Source organism: Leopardus geoffroyi, chromosome A1 (assembly GCF_018350155.1).
Source record: "Leopardus geoffroyi isolate Oge1 chromosome A1, O.geoffroyi_Oge1_pat1.0, whole genome shotgun sequence".
NCBI lineage: Eukaryota > Metazoa > Chordata > Mammalia > Carnivora > Felidae > Leopardus > Leopardus geoffroyi.
In genome coordinates, this window is record NC_059326.1 from 16,910,860 (window position 1) to 16,926,474 (window position 15,615).

General features: G+C 37.6%; 1 protein-coding gene across 1 annotated transcript; it reads left to right on the plus strand.

Annotated features, from left to right (window-relative positions):
• The first annotated feature begins 341 nt into the window (after positions 1 to 341).
• Positions 342 to 11,424, plus strand: UFM1 (ubiquitin fold modifier 1). The gene is made up of 6 exons (XM_045474808.1): positions 342 to 473; positions 562 to 618; positions 3,040 to 3,097; positions 6,628 to 6,667; positions 7,878 to 7,910; positions 9,393 to 11,424. Coding segments are annotated over exons 1-6 (258 nt in total). The 5' UTR covers positions 342 to 471; the 3' UTR covers positions 9,461 to 11,424.
• Positions 11,425 to 15,615: the final 4,191 nt, after the last annotated feature.

Genomic DNA, 15,615 nt, shown 5'->3' on the forward strand with positions numbered 1-15,615 from the left:
TTTCCGCGAACAGGTTGCCTTAGCAGCTTCGCAGAACACCGCCCTCCCAACCCCGCCCACCTCCCCGCTTCTCGGGACTCCTCGCTCTGCACCCTCCTACTCTTTGCCCTTACTTCCGCCCCATCCTGCCAGCTGGGACCTAGAGCCCCGCCGCCTCTGCCCACACTTACATTGCCTGACTGAAACTACAGTAGAAAATAACTGTATTTAGAAAATTCTTCCTCCATACCATCCCTTCCTTAGTCTTAGAGCTTTAAATGCAAAAACAGTAGCTCTTTGTAACTTGGAGGCTCCGCCAAGCACGAGGAACAGAAGCCCATTTTCAGGCAGTGCCTTGGACAACAGCATCTTTGGAGGCCCCCGGCTTGCGGAGGGAGACGTGGCCCTGAGTGGGGAGGTAGCGACGGCGCCACCGCGGAGGAAGTGGGATACCCGGCGGAATTGGCGGGAGGTATTCAGCCCGGCTCCACCATGTAAGTGTTTACTGACCCCAATTCCAATCCCAATCCCAATCCCTGGTCCCGCTGCGCGATTTTAACTATCTCCGGATCTCCTCCTCAGGTCGAAGGTTTCCTTTAAAATCACGCTGACGTCGGACCCCCGGCTGCCTTACAAAGTGTGAGTAGCGGGGCCGGGGCGGGCCGGGCGGGACCAGGGTGGCTGGGTCCGAGTTTCAGATCCTCTCCCACCCGAGCTGGCCGCATCCCGCCGCTTTCCCTCGCCCTCGCTCTTCCTGGAGCCTGAGAGGAGGGCTCCCGTGCCCTCTCCGAGTGTCAGCTCGCCCCGGCGCGAGGCCGCCGGGCTGTGTGACGGGAACGACTCCGACGATAGTTGACCTCTCTAGGGACTCCCCGGCTGGGCGATGGAACGGGAGGACTGAAGACGGGCCTCAGATGATCTGCTGGGGTCTTTAAACAGTGCCTGTCAACTCATGATTGGAAAAGCCTTTTACCACTTTGACCAGCTGTTACAGGAAGTAGGGAAGACAACCCAATTCAGATTCGGAAATTACTTGAACGTTTTATTACTGTCCGACTGCTGATTTCCAGTGTGTGAGTGACTCAGCCATCGGGTGTCACAAAGTAATGAGCCTCAAATCATACAGTCTGTATGTTGGGATTTAGTAAAGAATAATCAGCAGGAGTGGCACATGCAGAACCTGGGCAGTTTGTCCATGCGAGGCCCTTTTTTCTCCTTTAGCAGTTGTAGGATGGTTTGGCCCAGGTTTAACCACATACTTGCCGGGAACTTATTATGATTTTCGATAAACCTTATTGAGGTTATTGCTACAAAGAGCCTCATAAAATGCAGCAAAGGCCAAGACTTCAATAGGATTTTAAGCATACTTAATGTAATCAATATCAGGGTCTACCTCACTGAACAGTAACAGTCGTCATCGTCCTGAGTGATGTAGTTACCTGTGACCCATGCAGCTTCTGGCCTTAAGCTTTTTGGATCCTTTCAGTTCCAGATGGATCTTTTCTTTCTTTTTTTTTTCACCTTGTCTTAAATATTCATGACCACAACCTGGCACCTTAAGATCTTCAGTAACTGCTGCAGCTCTAAAGTGGCACCTTCAAGTCTTCTCTTTTGGCTGACCACACTCTCTTCTTGTATATCTCTTCTGTAAAAAATGTTTCTTTTGATTCACTGATCAGACTTCTTTCTAAATCTGTCACTACCCTCTCCCCCGTGCTTTACGCCACTCCTTTCCTTTTTACTCTCCTAGAGGCCATGGTCTCGTCACTCCCTGGTGGTCCATTCCCATCACTTCTGGTGTCTTCGTCTTCCCAGAATGGTTTGCTTGGTGACACGCCGAGTCTGAACTCCACCACTGTGTTCTCTGTGTGTAGCTGAATGTTTTTAGAGGAAATTACACAATTAGCCTGATGTAAAGTTCCTAACTGTGCCCAGTAGTACCTAACACTGTACTGCATGTCCCAAGGTTGCTTGTTTTCCTTTATTCTCTGCAAGGATTTTTAAGAAATTTCTATTCACATTTTCTACATTATTTTTCCTTTTTCTGAAGCCATCAGAAAAAATTCATCTTTCCATCACCATGTGGACAAAACCTACTCGTATGTATAAGCCCATAGTTTCTGTCCACCATCTTTTTACAAAGGAAAACATGACTTTGTTCCTATGAAAAGCCAGCTGTTGTAATTCTTGGGCTCTGGATCTCATTTATTTTAGTCTTCTCAAGATTAAAGTAGATAGACTTCAGAGATCCCTCTCTCATCATCTTTGGTTTCTCCCTTTATGCTGGATTATTCACATCCATGTGTAAATATTCTAGAAAAAAAGTGAGAAGAAGGGAGGGGGAAAGGACAGTAGGACAGTAGTAGTATCTGTAAGAGTGCCTGGAACATTGTACCAGTTCAGTTTATATTGGCAACTGAATGAATTTAATAGGCATACCTACTCTTTGGTGTGTATGTAGTGTGCATGTATATATAATACATACATGTACGTATGTGTGTCTGTAAAATATGTATAACGTGTATGTAGGGGTAATTACTCTGGTTTCTCTTCAAAATAAAGGGTAACTAGTACTTGGGGACCATTAAATGAAATTCTTAAAATTTGTAGGAAAACAAGATTTAACTTTTTTTTAATGTTTATTTCTTTCTTTTGAGACAGAGCTTACATGTTGAGCTGTCAGTGCGGAGAGCAGTGAATTCCCATGAATCCTGAAATCATGACCTCAGCCAAAATCAAGATTTGGACACTTAGGGGCGCCTGGTGGCTCACTTGGTTAAGTGTTGACTTCGGCTCAGGTCATGATCTCACGATTTGTGAGCCCCATGTTGGGCTCTGTTTTGATAGCTCAGAGCCTGGAGCCTGCTCTGGATTCTGTGTCTCCCTCTCTCCCTGTTCCTGCCCCACTCGCATTCTGTGTCTCTGTCTCTCTAAATAAAGACTAAAAAAAAAATAAAGTTAGTGAACATAGTGTACAATCAACGTAGACAGCCTTTAGCCTCACTAGACCGCTTTGTCCAGGAGCTTTTTAAAAAATTCTTCTTAATTCTTCTTTTGCAGACTTAGTGTTCCTGAAAGTACACCTTTCACAGCAGTCTTAAAGTTTGCGGCAGAGGAAGTAAGTATAGAAATTGGAACGACCTGTGTGGAATGCAGCTTAGTGTCTCTCAAAAGTCTTTGTGTTTTGCATGCGCTTTGACCTGCCACTTCTGTGTGAATTCATTACTAGGTTTATGGTATCAAAAAGTTAAGCCCAACTTACCAGATGTGAATGGAATGGAAGTTAAGACACAGATACAGAATGAGTTAAATCGACACATGTATTTTAATGCAACCATTGGAAATTCAGGAGAAGTTTTACTGAAATTGGAAGGTTTGGTGATCGGGGAATTTTTTTTTCTTTCTTTTTTTGTTTTTTTGATGTTTATTTTTGTGAGAGAGAGAGGGAGACACAGAATCCAAAGCAGGCTCCAGGCTCTGAGCTGTCAGCAAAGAGCCTGACGTGGGGCTTGAACACATGAACCACGAGATCGTGACCTGAGCTGAAGTCGATTGCTAAATGGGCTGAGCCACCCAGGTGCCCCAATAGGGGAATATTTTTAAACAGCAACGTTATTTTACACGGCAGTCCGTAAACATATTTTAACGCATGGGCAAGCCTCTCAGTTTCTCTTCTCTTCAAATTTTATAATCTGCAAAATGAGAGTGGTTAACATCTGTCCTTTCTATCTAATTAAGTGATTTTGAATAAAACTATAATAACATTTACTAATAGTTTTTGAAGTTAAAAGTTCTGTACAAATCTGGAGTAACTCAAATCCAAACATTTTGATGCACAATCTCAAAAAAGTTTATGGTCCCAGAAAAATAATTTTAGTAACTAAGTAAGAAATCAGCTTGCTTCTCAATCCTGCCCTGAACTTGTTATTCATGGGTGATCAGCCAGCCTGTCAGCGCTGGTCTTGTCAGGGACCACTGACATCATTTATCACTCATTCAGAATTAAACTGAAAAGTGGTAGTACTTGTTTTGCAGTCCTTTTTAATCTATTCTTCACCCATATTGAATAAGTAAAATAAAAGTAGGAAACAAATGTGAATACAGCATCAGTGTTACTTTTTGCTGCACAGATCACTTGTAGGAAATATTCCTGGTCCTGGGGTATAGCAGATCCCACAAACTAGGACCTTAAGAAGTAGATCCGTTTGAGCTATAATTAATATTTTATTCTTGTGTTTTGCAGTTATGTGGTTCTTTGTAAGGCAGAGGCATTGTTGTGAACTTGGTCTTCTGGGGAAAGTATAAATTCGTAACAGACATGCAATAGAAAATAAACCTACAAACTTCACACAGCTGCATATATTTATTAAGGTTTTAAGATACCTTGTAACTATTAGGAATCATGGATGTTCCACATTTAAAAAGGTTATGACTTTCAAGCAGCAACGAGAACGTCTTTCACAAGATGAGACATTGTAGGAGCTTTTAGTGAGAACAAGAGTTGAGTTGACTTAAACTGAGAGTCTGTTTTAAATCCCTAGTCAAATATCTTTAAAAAATAAGAAAATTCCCCAGTATAACCAAGAATTAATTTAACTAAGTAGTGAGTTGTCAAAAACTGAGAATAGCCTTTTAACATCCTAAATCAGACTTAGAGGGTCTGAGAAAGAAAAGAAATGAAAACTTAGAAGCATGGAGTACATCCTACATACAGAAGAAAACTTGTCAATAATGTAGAACAAACGTAATAGTTGCTGAATTTTACATCGCGGGTGCTGTTGCCCCAGATTAACTGCTTAACTGTCGTTTCTGCATTCTGAAGAAGGGAAAAATTATGGTTTGTAATGTTCATAAATATGCTGCTGCTATATGGATATAACTAAAAATGCATAGCTTATCTTAAAATGGACATAATCGAAGACTCAGACAAATAGTAGAGTAACTAAAACTTTGTAATACTAAAGTTTTAGAAATCTGAGATACCCTGTAATTGGATTTGGGTATTTGTGCAGATTTTTATTAAGTATTACAATCTCTGTAAATAAGTTTCGAGGTATTTTATTTTATTTTTAATTTTTTTTAATGTTTATTCATTTTTTGAGAGAGAGGGAGAGACTGAGCATGAGGTGGGGGGGGGGGGGTGGGGGGGAGCAGAGAGAGAGGGAGACACAATCTGAAGTAGTCTCAGGCTCTGAGCTGTCAGCACAGAGCCCGACACGGGGCTGAAATTCCACGAAACGTGAGATCACGATCTGAGCCACCCAGGCACCCCTGAGGTGTTCTAATATTTATGTATTAAAGCATATTTTGAAGCTATTTTAAGTGAGGTTTATTTAAACCTTTTAAATTCTGGAAAGGATATTTACCATTAAGAATGTACCATATGGACAGTAAAGTTAAGTGTTTATTAGGTACGTAATCCAGTAGTAGGCTGTTGTCCTTATGCATCATTAAGTTTTTAATTTATAAATTAAAATAAGCATTCAGTTTTTAATTTATAAATTACAATAAGCATTTAGTTGTTTTTCTTAACTACGCATATGTGACCATTATAAATACCCAGAACAGCATTTCCTAGAGTACTTTTCCCAGACCACCAAAACAAACCACCAAAAACAAACAAACCCATGAAAACCTAGAATCAGTGAAAGAGTATGGGAAACACTTCATTCACCATTTCCTTCTTGGAGCTAAATAAACTATATTATTTAATTTAGTGTTTTCCAAACTTACTTGATCACAAAACTCAACTGTAATATCTGTAAAACTAATCTATAGCATAGAAGTGCTTAATACATATTTGTTAGATAAATGAATGAACTTATGAGGATATGAACACATTCTGACCACTACTGGTCTCCAGAACATTAAGGGAAGAATTCTCCCTTTAGCTACCAATAAGTTCCATACCACATTTTATTGATTCAGAAAACACCTCTTTTTACACCTCTGGAAGTAGATCAGCAGAGTCTTCCTGTCACTATTAGCCAAGTGGCAGTCACATAATTGTCTAGTTGACATCACCTGTGCACCAAATTGAACTTAGTTGTTATTTCGTGGTGGCACAATTAGACTATTGCAATCCTGTGAAATTTAAGTCAGCAATACATTAAATACAGAGAATTTGAGGAAAGAATTTGAACTTTGGTCTTCCATTAAACACAAGAGAGCATTTATTTGACGTTACTATTTCTACAAATAACTTTTAGGAATATTCTGAGCAATTGTTTTGCTTTTATTTTTGATTATGCAAGAGAATTATGTATGATAAAAGTAATATATCTAAATCTGGAAGAGTAGATAATCATCAGGTCCTAAATTCATTGACAGTGTTTTTCCTTTTTTGTAGTGCATAAAATAAGGTGCATTTTGTGATCCATGGTGTCCTAGATGCAATGAAATGCAGTATTTAGAAAATAATACTGTTCACTAAAACTAAAACAAAACTACAGTATTTTCTTTGGTGACATTGCTTATCCTAAAATACAAATCACATTTGAGGATAATAGAATTTATTATATGTACCTCATCCTTGCTAACCATCTTTTGTAGATTATATGCGTGTGTGTGTGTGTATGTATATTTTTTACTTATATACATTTGTACATATATGTATGAAGTTTTTTTTTTCCTTTTTCTTTCTTTTAGTTTAAAGTTCCTGCAGCAACAAGTGCAATTATTACCAATGGTAAGAATTCATTTTCAAACTTCATTACCTGAGAGCAATACAAATTGTTTTAAAAGGCTAAATTAATTAAAATCGAGTTAAATACAAAAAAAATTTATATCAACCTAGATGATATACATGATTATAAACACGAAGTCAAGGTTATTGTCTATAATGAGCTCTTTTCAGTTTCTTTAGCTTTTGGTATTGCATAGCATTTTACAGTGTCTCGTGTCCTTACCACTTCATGCCAGATTATTACTAAAAATAACTTTTCCTTTTTTTTTTTTCTTTTTTTGTAACAAGGTGTGTTGTTGTTTAATAAGTTGTAGATGCTTTTAGAATATGGGAAGTTAGATGGGGGATATACCTTTGCTGTATATAGCTTTTTACTGCTTTCCTGACAGCACACTATTTCTTTTAGGGCTGAAATAATGAGGATTTTATTCAGTTAGATCTATAGTTTAAATTCTGAATACCTTAGAGTACTGGTCAGAAGTGTGATGGAACTAGCCCTGCGAGAAAATACTGAAATAAGATGAGTAGAGATTGCTAGAAGGCTTTCACTATCTTGCAAAAACAGAAGGTAATACTTATGGGTGCTGGCCGATGGTTCGTGTACAGTTAAGATAGCCTAATAAGAGAAGATGGGTTTAATGTGCAGTGGCATGATTTAGTTTAGATACACAGAATTTCTCACTCTGAAACATTCTGCCTGTGGTCACATTGAAGTGTTTCTCTACTTGAAAAGAAAGCTAGCCTACTTTCCTAAGAAAGTTTTAGATTTACAAATAAATAGTTGTTACAAAAGTGCTTTGTGTACTTTATCAGGTGTCGCTGCAACTTGAATTAAATGATTTTGTGGGCCCTTCTGGCCTTAAGATTGTCTGCCTCAGGAGCAATATGAAAATGATTAGTGACATATCTAAGGTGCTTTTGACTTTATTTTACATTGTGTGTGGTGTGATAGAATAAACTATCTTCTGTGGAATTCATCAGGATCGTCTCATTGACAGATGTTCTTATCTAATCCAACAGTGTATGTAAATGCATAATAGTAATGGATTTCAACAGGTAACTTACCTGAAAGATTTGTCATTCACGTTTTTGGATTTAAATTGTTTGGCTTGTGCCTATATACACAGTAGCAGCAAATCTCTACTTGTTACTATTGAACCATTTTCTCTTTAGAAATAAAACAACTTAGATGGTTTTACAACTTATTTTCTAGATGGAATAGGAATAAATCCTGCACAGACTGCTGGTGAGTATCTATCTGAAACCATGAAGACGTGGGTGGGGCTCTGTCTGTCAATTGATAATTCCTTCTAATGAGACTTGATTAGATTTTCTCCAGGCTAATAGCTGTTTTTTTTAGGGATTATCTAGCAGTCTTGACCTATGTAGCTGAGAGATAATTTGTTTCATTGTGGGTATCAGCTATATACGCTTTGAGCTACAAGAGAAAAACCTCACTAATAAGCATTAAAGGTGTTTAATACATTGAACGAAGAGTCTGAAGGTAAGATTGTACTCTTATGAGAATAATGATTTTGACCTACCTGTATAAGGTGGTGGTGAGATGGCACCTGGGAAGCACTTAAAAGTTTGAAGCCTTCAGGAAGGGCTAGCTATTACTATTTCAAAGACGTGCAGTCATTTAAATTTCAGGGGACTTAGTTCACACTCAGAGCTTCAAACGGAGTATTCTACAGGGCTATGTGTTGATGTCCTAACAAGCAAGCAGAGTAAAAGCAATCCTGAACTTTTTAACGAGTAGTTTTATGCTTTTTAGATGTACCGTTTTTTGGTTTATACTCTAATTGTACCTTAATTAATTACTTAACTATAATTAATTACTTGCATCTAATTGTACCTAATCCAGATGTACCTTTTTTTGGTGTATAGTCTAATTACAGTGTTTTAAAGTTAATCATGCTTTAATCTGATGTGATCAATGTGATCTCAATTTGAGTAGTAGTTCTGTTTATTATATACTAAAGTACTAATGTATTATAACAAAATTATATTGCCCTCATAAGGCTTTGAAATTGAAGCTCAGCTATAGAGAAAATGAAGAGGGATTTAAAATTGTAATTATTTTTATTTAAATCGGTAGTTTTAACTATATAGTGTTATGAAATTAAAAAGGTCATTTATTGAAAATCATGAGCCATTTTATTGTGTAGATGCCTTTAAACTTAGGTTTAAAGGTTTTATTTTTTCTTACTCTGTAAATGTTCAGCAGTTTATATTAATTTGAGTTGCCACTTACTCTAACTTGTTGTCTGATGTATTACTCTTAAAAGTTGAATTGTGCACTTCATGGAGCGTGGAGAAAATTTCCACAAGCAGTTGAGCAAAGATAGGTCAGATCAGGTTTCTAAACGTTTGTCATTTGTGGTAATTAATAATTTACTATTTTTTCTGTCCTTAGACACTTTAGCGTGTGTTCAGTTAGCAAGTCTTGATGGTTAATTTAAATTACATTGTTGTCTGCTGAGTGTTTGTGTTAGCACTTTCGTGGCTAGTGTTTCTTATTTAAAATTTTCAGATATTTGGTTGGGTTGTGAAGATTTCAGAGGAATGTTAGGAAGCATGGAGTTAGATTCTGGTGATATTTGAGCTTCCAGACCGACTTACTGTGTACTACGTTGTTTCTTGTGTTAACAATAGTTGTTGCAGTGTTTAAGACAACTTGTCATTTTTTGAATACCTAACTTTTATGTTTTGTTTGTTTGTGTAGGAAATGTTTTCCTAAAGCACGGTTCCGAACTGCGAATTATTCCTAGAGATCGTGTTGGAAGTTGTTAATACCCGCTACTCGGAACATAGGATTACCTTTCCAAATAAATAAATATTGGTATCGTCATGAAAGTGAAATCAAGCATTTGAAACACTACGAGAACACCAGTAGTCGATGAAATAATGAAGGGTGACTGTCCCTTCCTGTTTTCCAGACTCTTCCTTTGAGGAGGGGCTGCTTGTGCACAGAGGGCGCCGTCTCCACAGAAGATCATAGTCTATCGTTGCTACCTCACAACACACACACGTAGTTCATTTGGGGTAAATGGATTATCCAGCTGTGTTTTGTAAGTGGTGGATGCTTCTGAGAACGTTTAGAAAATTAAAGTTGACTAAATCTTCCTATTTGAGTTAAAAACTAAAGGATTATGGATCGTACGTGGCAGTTTGCTTGATAGCATCTGACTTGCAGATTTAAAAATAGTTGAATTCTTAATTGTATGTGGTTTATGACAAAGGATATAGACATACCGGTGAATACTTAGCTATCTTAACTTTTTATCATTTATGTTTTTTAACTTTTGAACTATGTCAGAAGTCCCCAAATTGAATTTTTTTTGATCTAGCCCTTAGGCATAAAATTGATAACCCGCACCAAACAATTTTAACTATGATCTTGCAGAATCCAATACTTGTAATGGTAAAAATTGAGAATAAAGAAGTGTCCTTTGCTGAGTTATGTATCCTTTATCAGTCTCTTTGAATACAGCCTTTAAAACAGGATCCTTTAAGAAACTCTTGTCTTACTGAGGATGATATTTCTAAATAGCATTCAGGAAGAGAGTCTTAGATCTGGAGTTCGTAACAGAGCTCTGGGAAATGCTAATTGGAAATGCTGGTTATTATACTTACTAAAGACCCAACATTTAAGGAAATGTTTAGTCATTCAAGTGAATAAAAAGTCAGGAAGGGAATCTTGGGGAAGCCCCAGTGACCACTTTTCTAATAAGGAGGAAAGAACAAAAGACAGCCGTGAAGGGGAACAGAAGGCTGTAGCAAATGTCACAGAAAAAGCCACCTGGATCACAGAGGGTAGAGTACTGAAGAGGAAAAGAAAATACTTGACATCGTCAGAAGGAGCAAAAGACAAAGTGAGAAAGCAAAGTGTAGGCTGTGTCAACAACAACTTCAGAATTCCCTTTATGATAAGTCAGTAGTGCAAATCAATATCTATGCAAATCTTTTAAAAGATGAAAGGCTCATAGCGATTCAGAAACAATGCTTGGCCTGTGATATTCATGATGGTGAGCTCTCTGGAGGCAGGCTTTGTGTCTGTCTTGTCTTTTGAGACCTGGAAATGTAGTAGGCTTTCAATAAATACTTGCTGAGTTATTCATGAATAAAGTATCTCAGACCAGTTTTTATCTAAGTGTGTTTCAGTTATCTTTCCTGTCATAGGCCCTACGTTTATTAGAGAAAAAACGTACAAGGAAATGCAACAGGGTCGCCATCTCAAGGGTGACATCATTAGTTAAGTTTAAGAAATTAACCAGATATTGTCATATATTTAACAAATGAACGGCATCATTCAGAATTGTAAAGGTAGAAGAATATACTTCTAATGTTTTGGGAGGTTTTTATTTTTATAAGTAAAACTGATGCTCAAAGACCCCTGGTTCTTAATATTATTAAGCTCCAGTTAACCAGAAATTTATGAATACCCATTCCCTGAAATTTTTTTTGTTTAGATATCCCTCCATCCTGTTTCTACAACAAAATCTGCCTGCTGTGTTACACAAGTTTATGATGTCCTGTGCCATGAAGTAATTTGTTTAATATTTTTGTTCTTTGATTTTGAAATTTTGTCGTAGTAAGTCTTTAAATACATTTTCCTAAGGATCTGGACATCTTGTTATTAAATAAATGTGGTCTGTAAGTTCTGTATGCAGAATGTTTTGAGGTGTCGTATTTTGTAAATGCATAGTTGGTACATAACTAATATCTTACAAAAATACATTTTATCATACCATAAACTGTATTGTCTTCTCTTACTACTTCATTACTAAAGCTCTCAACACACCTGTAGAGCTGGTGTATAATAAATGTTGCAAAACGGGGAGGGAAGCAAGATGATTAATGGCCACAGGTCATAGGAATCAGTATATGCTCCCAAATGCCAGGTCTTTTTCAGGAACAAAAAAGAGATTAAGTAATCATCTAGGTTCCAAACCTAACTGATTATCAGAGCCACCTAAAGAATTAAAAATACGAATGTCTGGAAACCACTGCTAAAGTTTTGAAATCATTAAATCTGACAAGGTGTGTAAGGATGGCTGTTTACTGAAGCAGTCCTGGTGATTGCTGTTGAGCAGCTGTGTTTGAGAATGAATGATAAGCCTACCTTTTCACTTTGCAGATGGACAAAATTAAGTCCAAGGGGACACAGTTCTAGGTCTTGGAAAGTATACATTCCACTTCTTGGTTCCCTAGCAGCTAAGTGCAGAGATACTAGCTAATAGTCTCTCACTGGTAGTAAGCCTCCTTTTAAAGTATTTCAAGTGCAATAGTTGTGGATATTTTATTACTTAAAATTAGTTGAAAGAAAAATTAGTGGGAAGAAAATTCAGTCCCATTTAAGCCACCCTCTCCCCAAATTGAGATAGTAAGAATATCTACCATGTCTTTTACCCAAGGACCTTGAAATAAATTTAAGTTTATTCTTATTTATTTTGAGAGAGAGAGTGAGCAGGGAGGGGGAGAAAGAGGGAAACAGAATCCTAAGCAGGCCCCATGCTGTCAGCACAGAGCCTGATGTGGGGCTCGAACCCATGAACCGTGAGATCATCACCTGAGCCAAAATCAAGAGTTGGACGCTTAACTAACTGAGCCACCCAGGTGCCCCAGGACCTTAAGACATTTTTTAATTTGGAAGCGTTAAATCTGTTTTAATGGAGCAGTTCTAAATTGACTGCTAAGTGTTCCCAAGGCTGTTTATAAAGCTGCAAATTACATGTGTAAACTGTATATATGCATTTGTGTGTATATGCATATGTATATTTACATATTCTGTAGTTTGTGGTTATATATATGTACACATGTATGTATGTATGTACACATACATACATTTCACCCAAAAGAAATGTATTGAACATCTATGTGTCAAATGTTTTGATAGTTATTTCCACTTACCTCATTCTTCACAACAATTCCAAATTATCTGTGTTTTACAGAAAAAGAATGAGACCTGCAGTAGTTGAGATCTGAATTTTAGCCCCTTTTTTTTTGACTTTGGAACCCTCCAGATCATACCAGGAGAATTTTTTAGAATCTTTTTTTTCCCCACAATATACCAAATTTGTATCTATATTGAGTTATTATTTAAAAATACAAAAGGGATGTGTAGGGCTTCAATTCCTATTTCAGAGTACTGAATCTGTGTATAGTAATCATGAATGGCATTATTTTTCAATATGTGGTATAAATTTGATAGGGTAAACATGGTAAAATACAGGACATTAAGTAAAAGTCAATCAAATCATGATTCTGGTGCTACTCCATTAGGGTGGCGTAGTGGGAGAAGGACTGTGGCCCCGTATTCATCAGCTCCAAGAGACACTTGATGTTTTCATACTTTTATGTATCTTGCAGACGCAGCTATGAGATGGTAACCTGCTCTTCTGACCAGACTGTTGCCCATAAGCCCTTCCAGTACACAAGTCCTGGAACTACTCTGATAATGCAGGAGATACATAAATCATTTAAACCAGGCTGTGTAATTAAACCATTATTTGAAATAATCTCAAGAGATGCAGTCTATACAATCTATCAGCTACTTCCTCTAAACTGCCTAAGCCAGGTATTTGGAACTCATTAGATCTTTTTTTTCCTTTCTTTTGCCATAGCAAACCAATCACAAGGTTCTACTGATTCCATTTATGAAATATAGCTCAAGACCTAGTGTAACGAAAAGCCTCATCGTCTCATAAATACTATTAGAAAAGCTTCTAGTCTCTCCATTTCCCCTTTCACACTTGTAATGGGCTTCTTGACATGGAAGTATGATCGTGTGGTTCCACTAGTCAAAACCCTACTGAATAAAAATCTGTACTTTCTATATGAGACCCTTCACGAACTGGTCTTGGTTCAGAGTCATCGATTAAAGGTTAACCATCACTCTCTTACAGTCTCCTCCAATTCGCAATGCAGCTACACTGAACTCCTAACACTTAGTATCTCTGTTGTGCTGGTCTCACACCTCCATGCCTTTACTTTCCCCATTGGTCTTCCTGAAAAACCTAGGATTGATTCTTTGAATTTAAAAGCTGTTGGAGCTTTTCCTCAGTCCTCCCAAGCCGAGCTAGGTGTTTAACTGTCTAAGCAACCACTGCATTTTGTACGTTCACCCATTATAGCAATTGTTAGAGACAGATCTATGGTATTTGTCTCTGATTTAAAGTATACATTTAATTATCTTGCCCATAACAGATACTCAAGAAGTACTTTATGATTGAAAGACTGCATAAAAGAATGAAAACTTTGAAAATTGCAACTATTTGTGGCTCATGTCTAGTGACTTCTTTAGCTAGAATATTTGGTAAATAAGTATATTTCTCACCACTTCTTGTAGCAGAGAATTTACTGACTCAGAAATGAATTAATCACTCTTTTAAAAGTGAAAACATTCTCCTATTTTTAACAAATATATATTGATTATTGGTATCTCACGGCAATTGCCAAACACTGGAGATGAAATATGATTAAGATTCATTTCCCTTGCTTTGGCTCTTCCAAATTTTGCTGTAAATCTACTGAAGAAATAATTAGATGGAAGTGAAGATGTGCATCAGGCCCTTTTTTAACGTTCTGGGCACAGTGCTAGGCACTTCACACATCATCTCATTTAATCCTTAATCTCTGCAGAATTCTGGTTTTAATTTTTTCTCTTTACTGTGAAGAAAGCCAAGACTTAGGGACGCCTGCATGGCTCAGTTGGTTAAGCATCCAACTCTTGGTTTCGGCTCAGGTCATGATCTCAGGATTCGTGGGATTGAGTCCTGCGTCAGGCTCTGGGCTGACAGTATGGAGCTTGCTTGGGATTCTCTCTCTCCTCTCTGTGCCCCTCCCCTACTCGCACAAGCATGTGCTTCTGTGAGCTCTCTCTCTCTCTCAAAATAAACATTAAAAAAAAGAAGAAGAAAAAAGCTAAGAGTTAGGTTAATGTATCCCCAGTCAAAATGAGATTGGCTCCTAAGGCTCTATGATCATAAAGTCTAACTTGCAAATCATTACATGTTTTGCTATCGCTTTCCTAGAATTCTACTAAATATTTTTCTAAAATGAGAAAGGGTACTTCTGGAACGGGCTCCATTGCTTGCTTTTGAACATTTCTGTGATCTCACTTTGCTGGAGAAATTTAACATTCCATAATCCGTATAAACACAGACTCCTTTTTCGTGTGTGTGTGTACACACATATGCACACAACAAAGAGAATTGTGAACACTTGAGGAGCAGGTTTATGGCTCTATTATCTACTCTGCGATATAGAGGGTGTTGTAATTTTGTCTTTGGATGCAAAACAGCGGCCAACTTTGGCAGACAAACACAGAGAGCCAGTTTTTGGCATAAATCTCTGATTTTCTGGCAAAACTCGTTAGCAATGTAAAAACTGTTATTGAGAGCATATTGTGATGATACATCATGTCAATATTTGTTTGGCTGTGTAACACTGGGTTTAATAAATTATGTCTTAAATGCACAATTTACAACTGATGAGCTGTTTAGAAATAAACTGTATGTGGTATTTGTTGTCAGCGCGACAAACATTTTGACGTCTCAAGTACTTGCCTCCCTGATTGTCGAGATAAATGTATGGCTGGATTAGGGCTCGTTGAGTTCTCCTTCAGTGTGCAAATTACGCAGCAATGAATGAATGAGTGAGTCACAGAGGTCTTAATCCCTGTGACTTCTGCCATAAATGCGTTATTATCTGCTGGACTATTTTACTTGACATTTCGGTTGTGGCGTAGTGTCAAAAATGCCTTAAAAATGTTGTTGTTGTTGTTGTTGTTGTTGAATTATTAAATCATTTTTTGTTTGCTTTCTTGGTATGTGAGAAAGGTCCACCTGGCACCTTGAGCCTTAAACCTAAACCATAAAGGAGGCATCACTATTAACTTCTTTCTAAAAAAAATAGTGCATCTGGACAACTAATATTTATTGAGC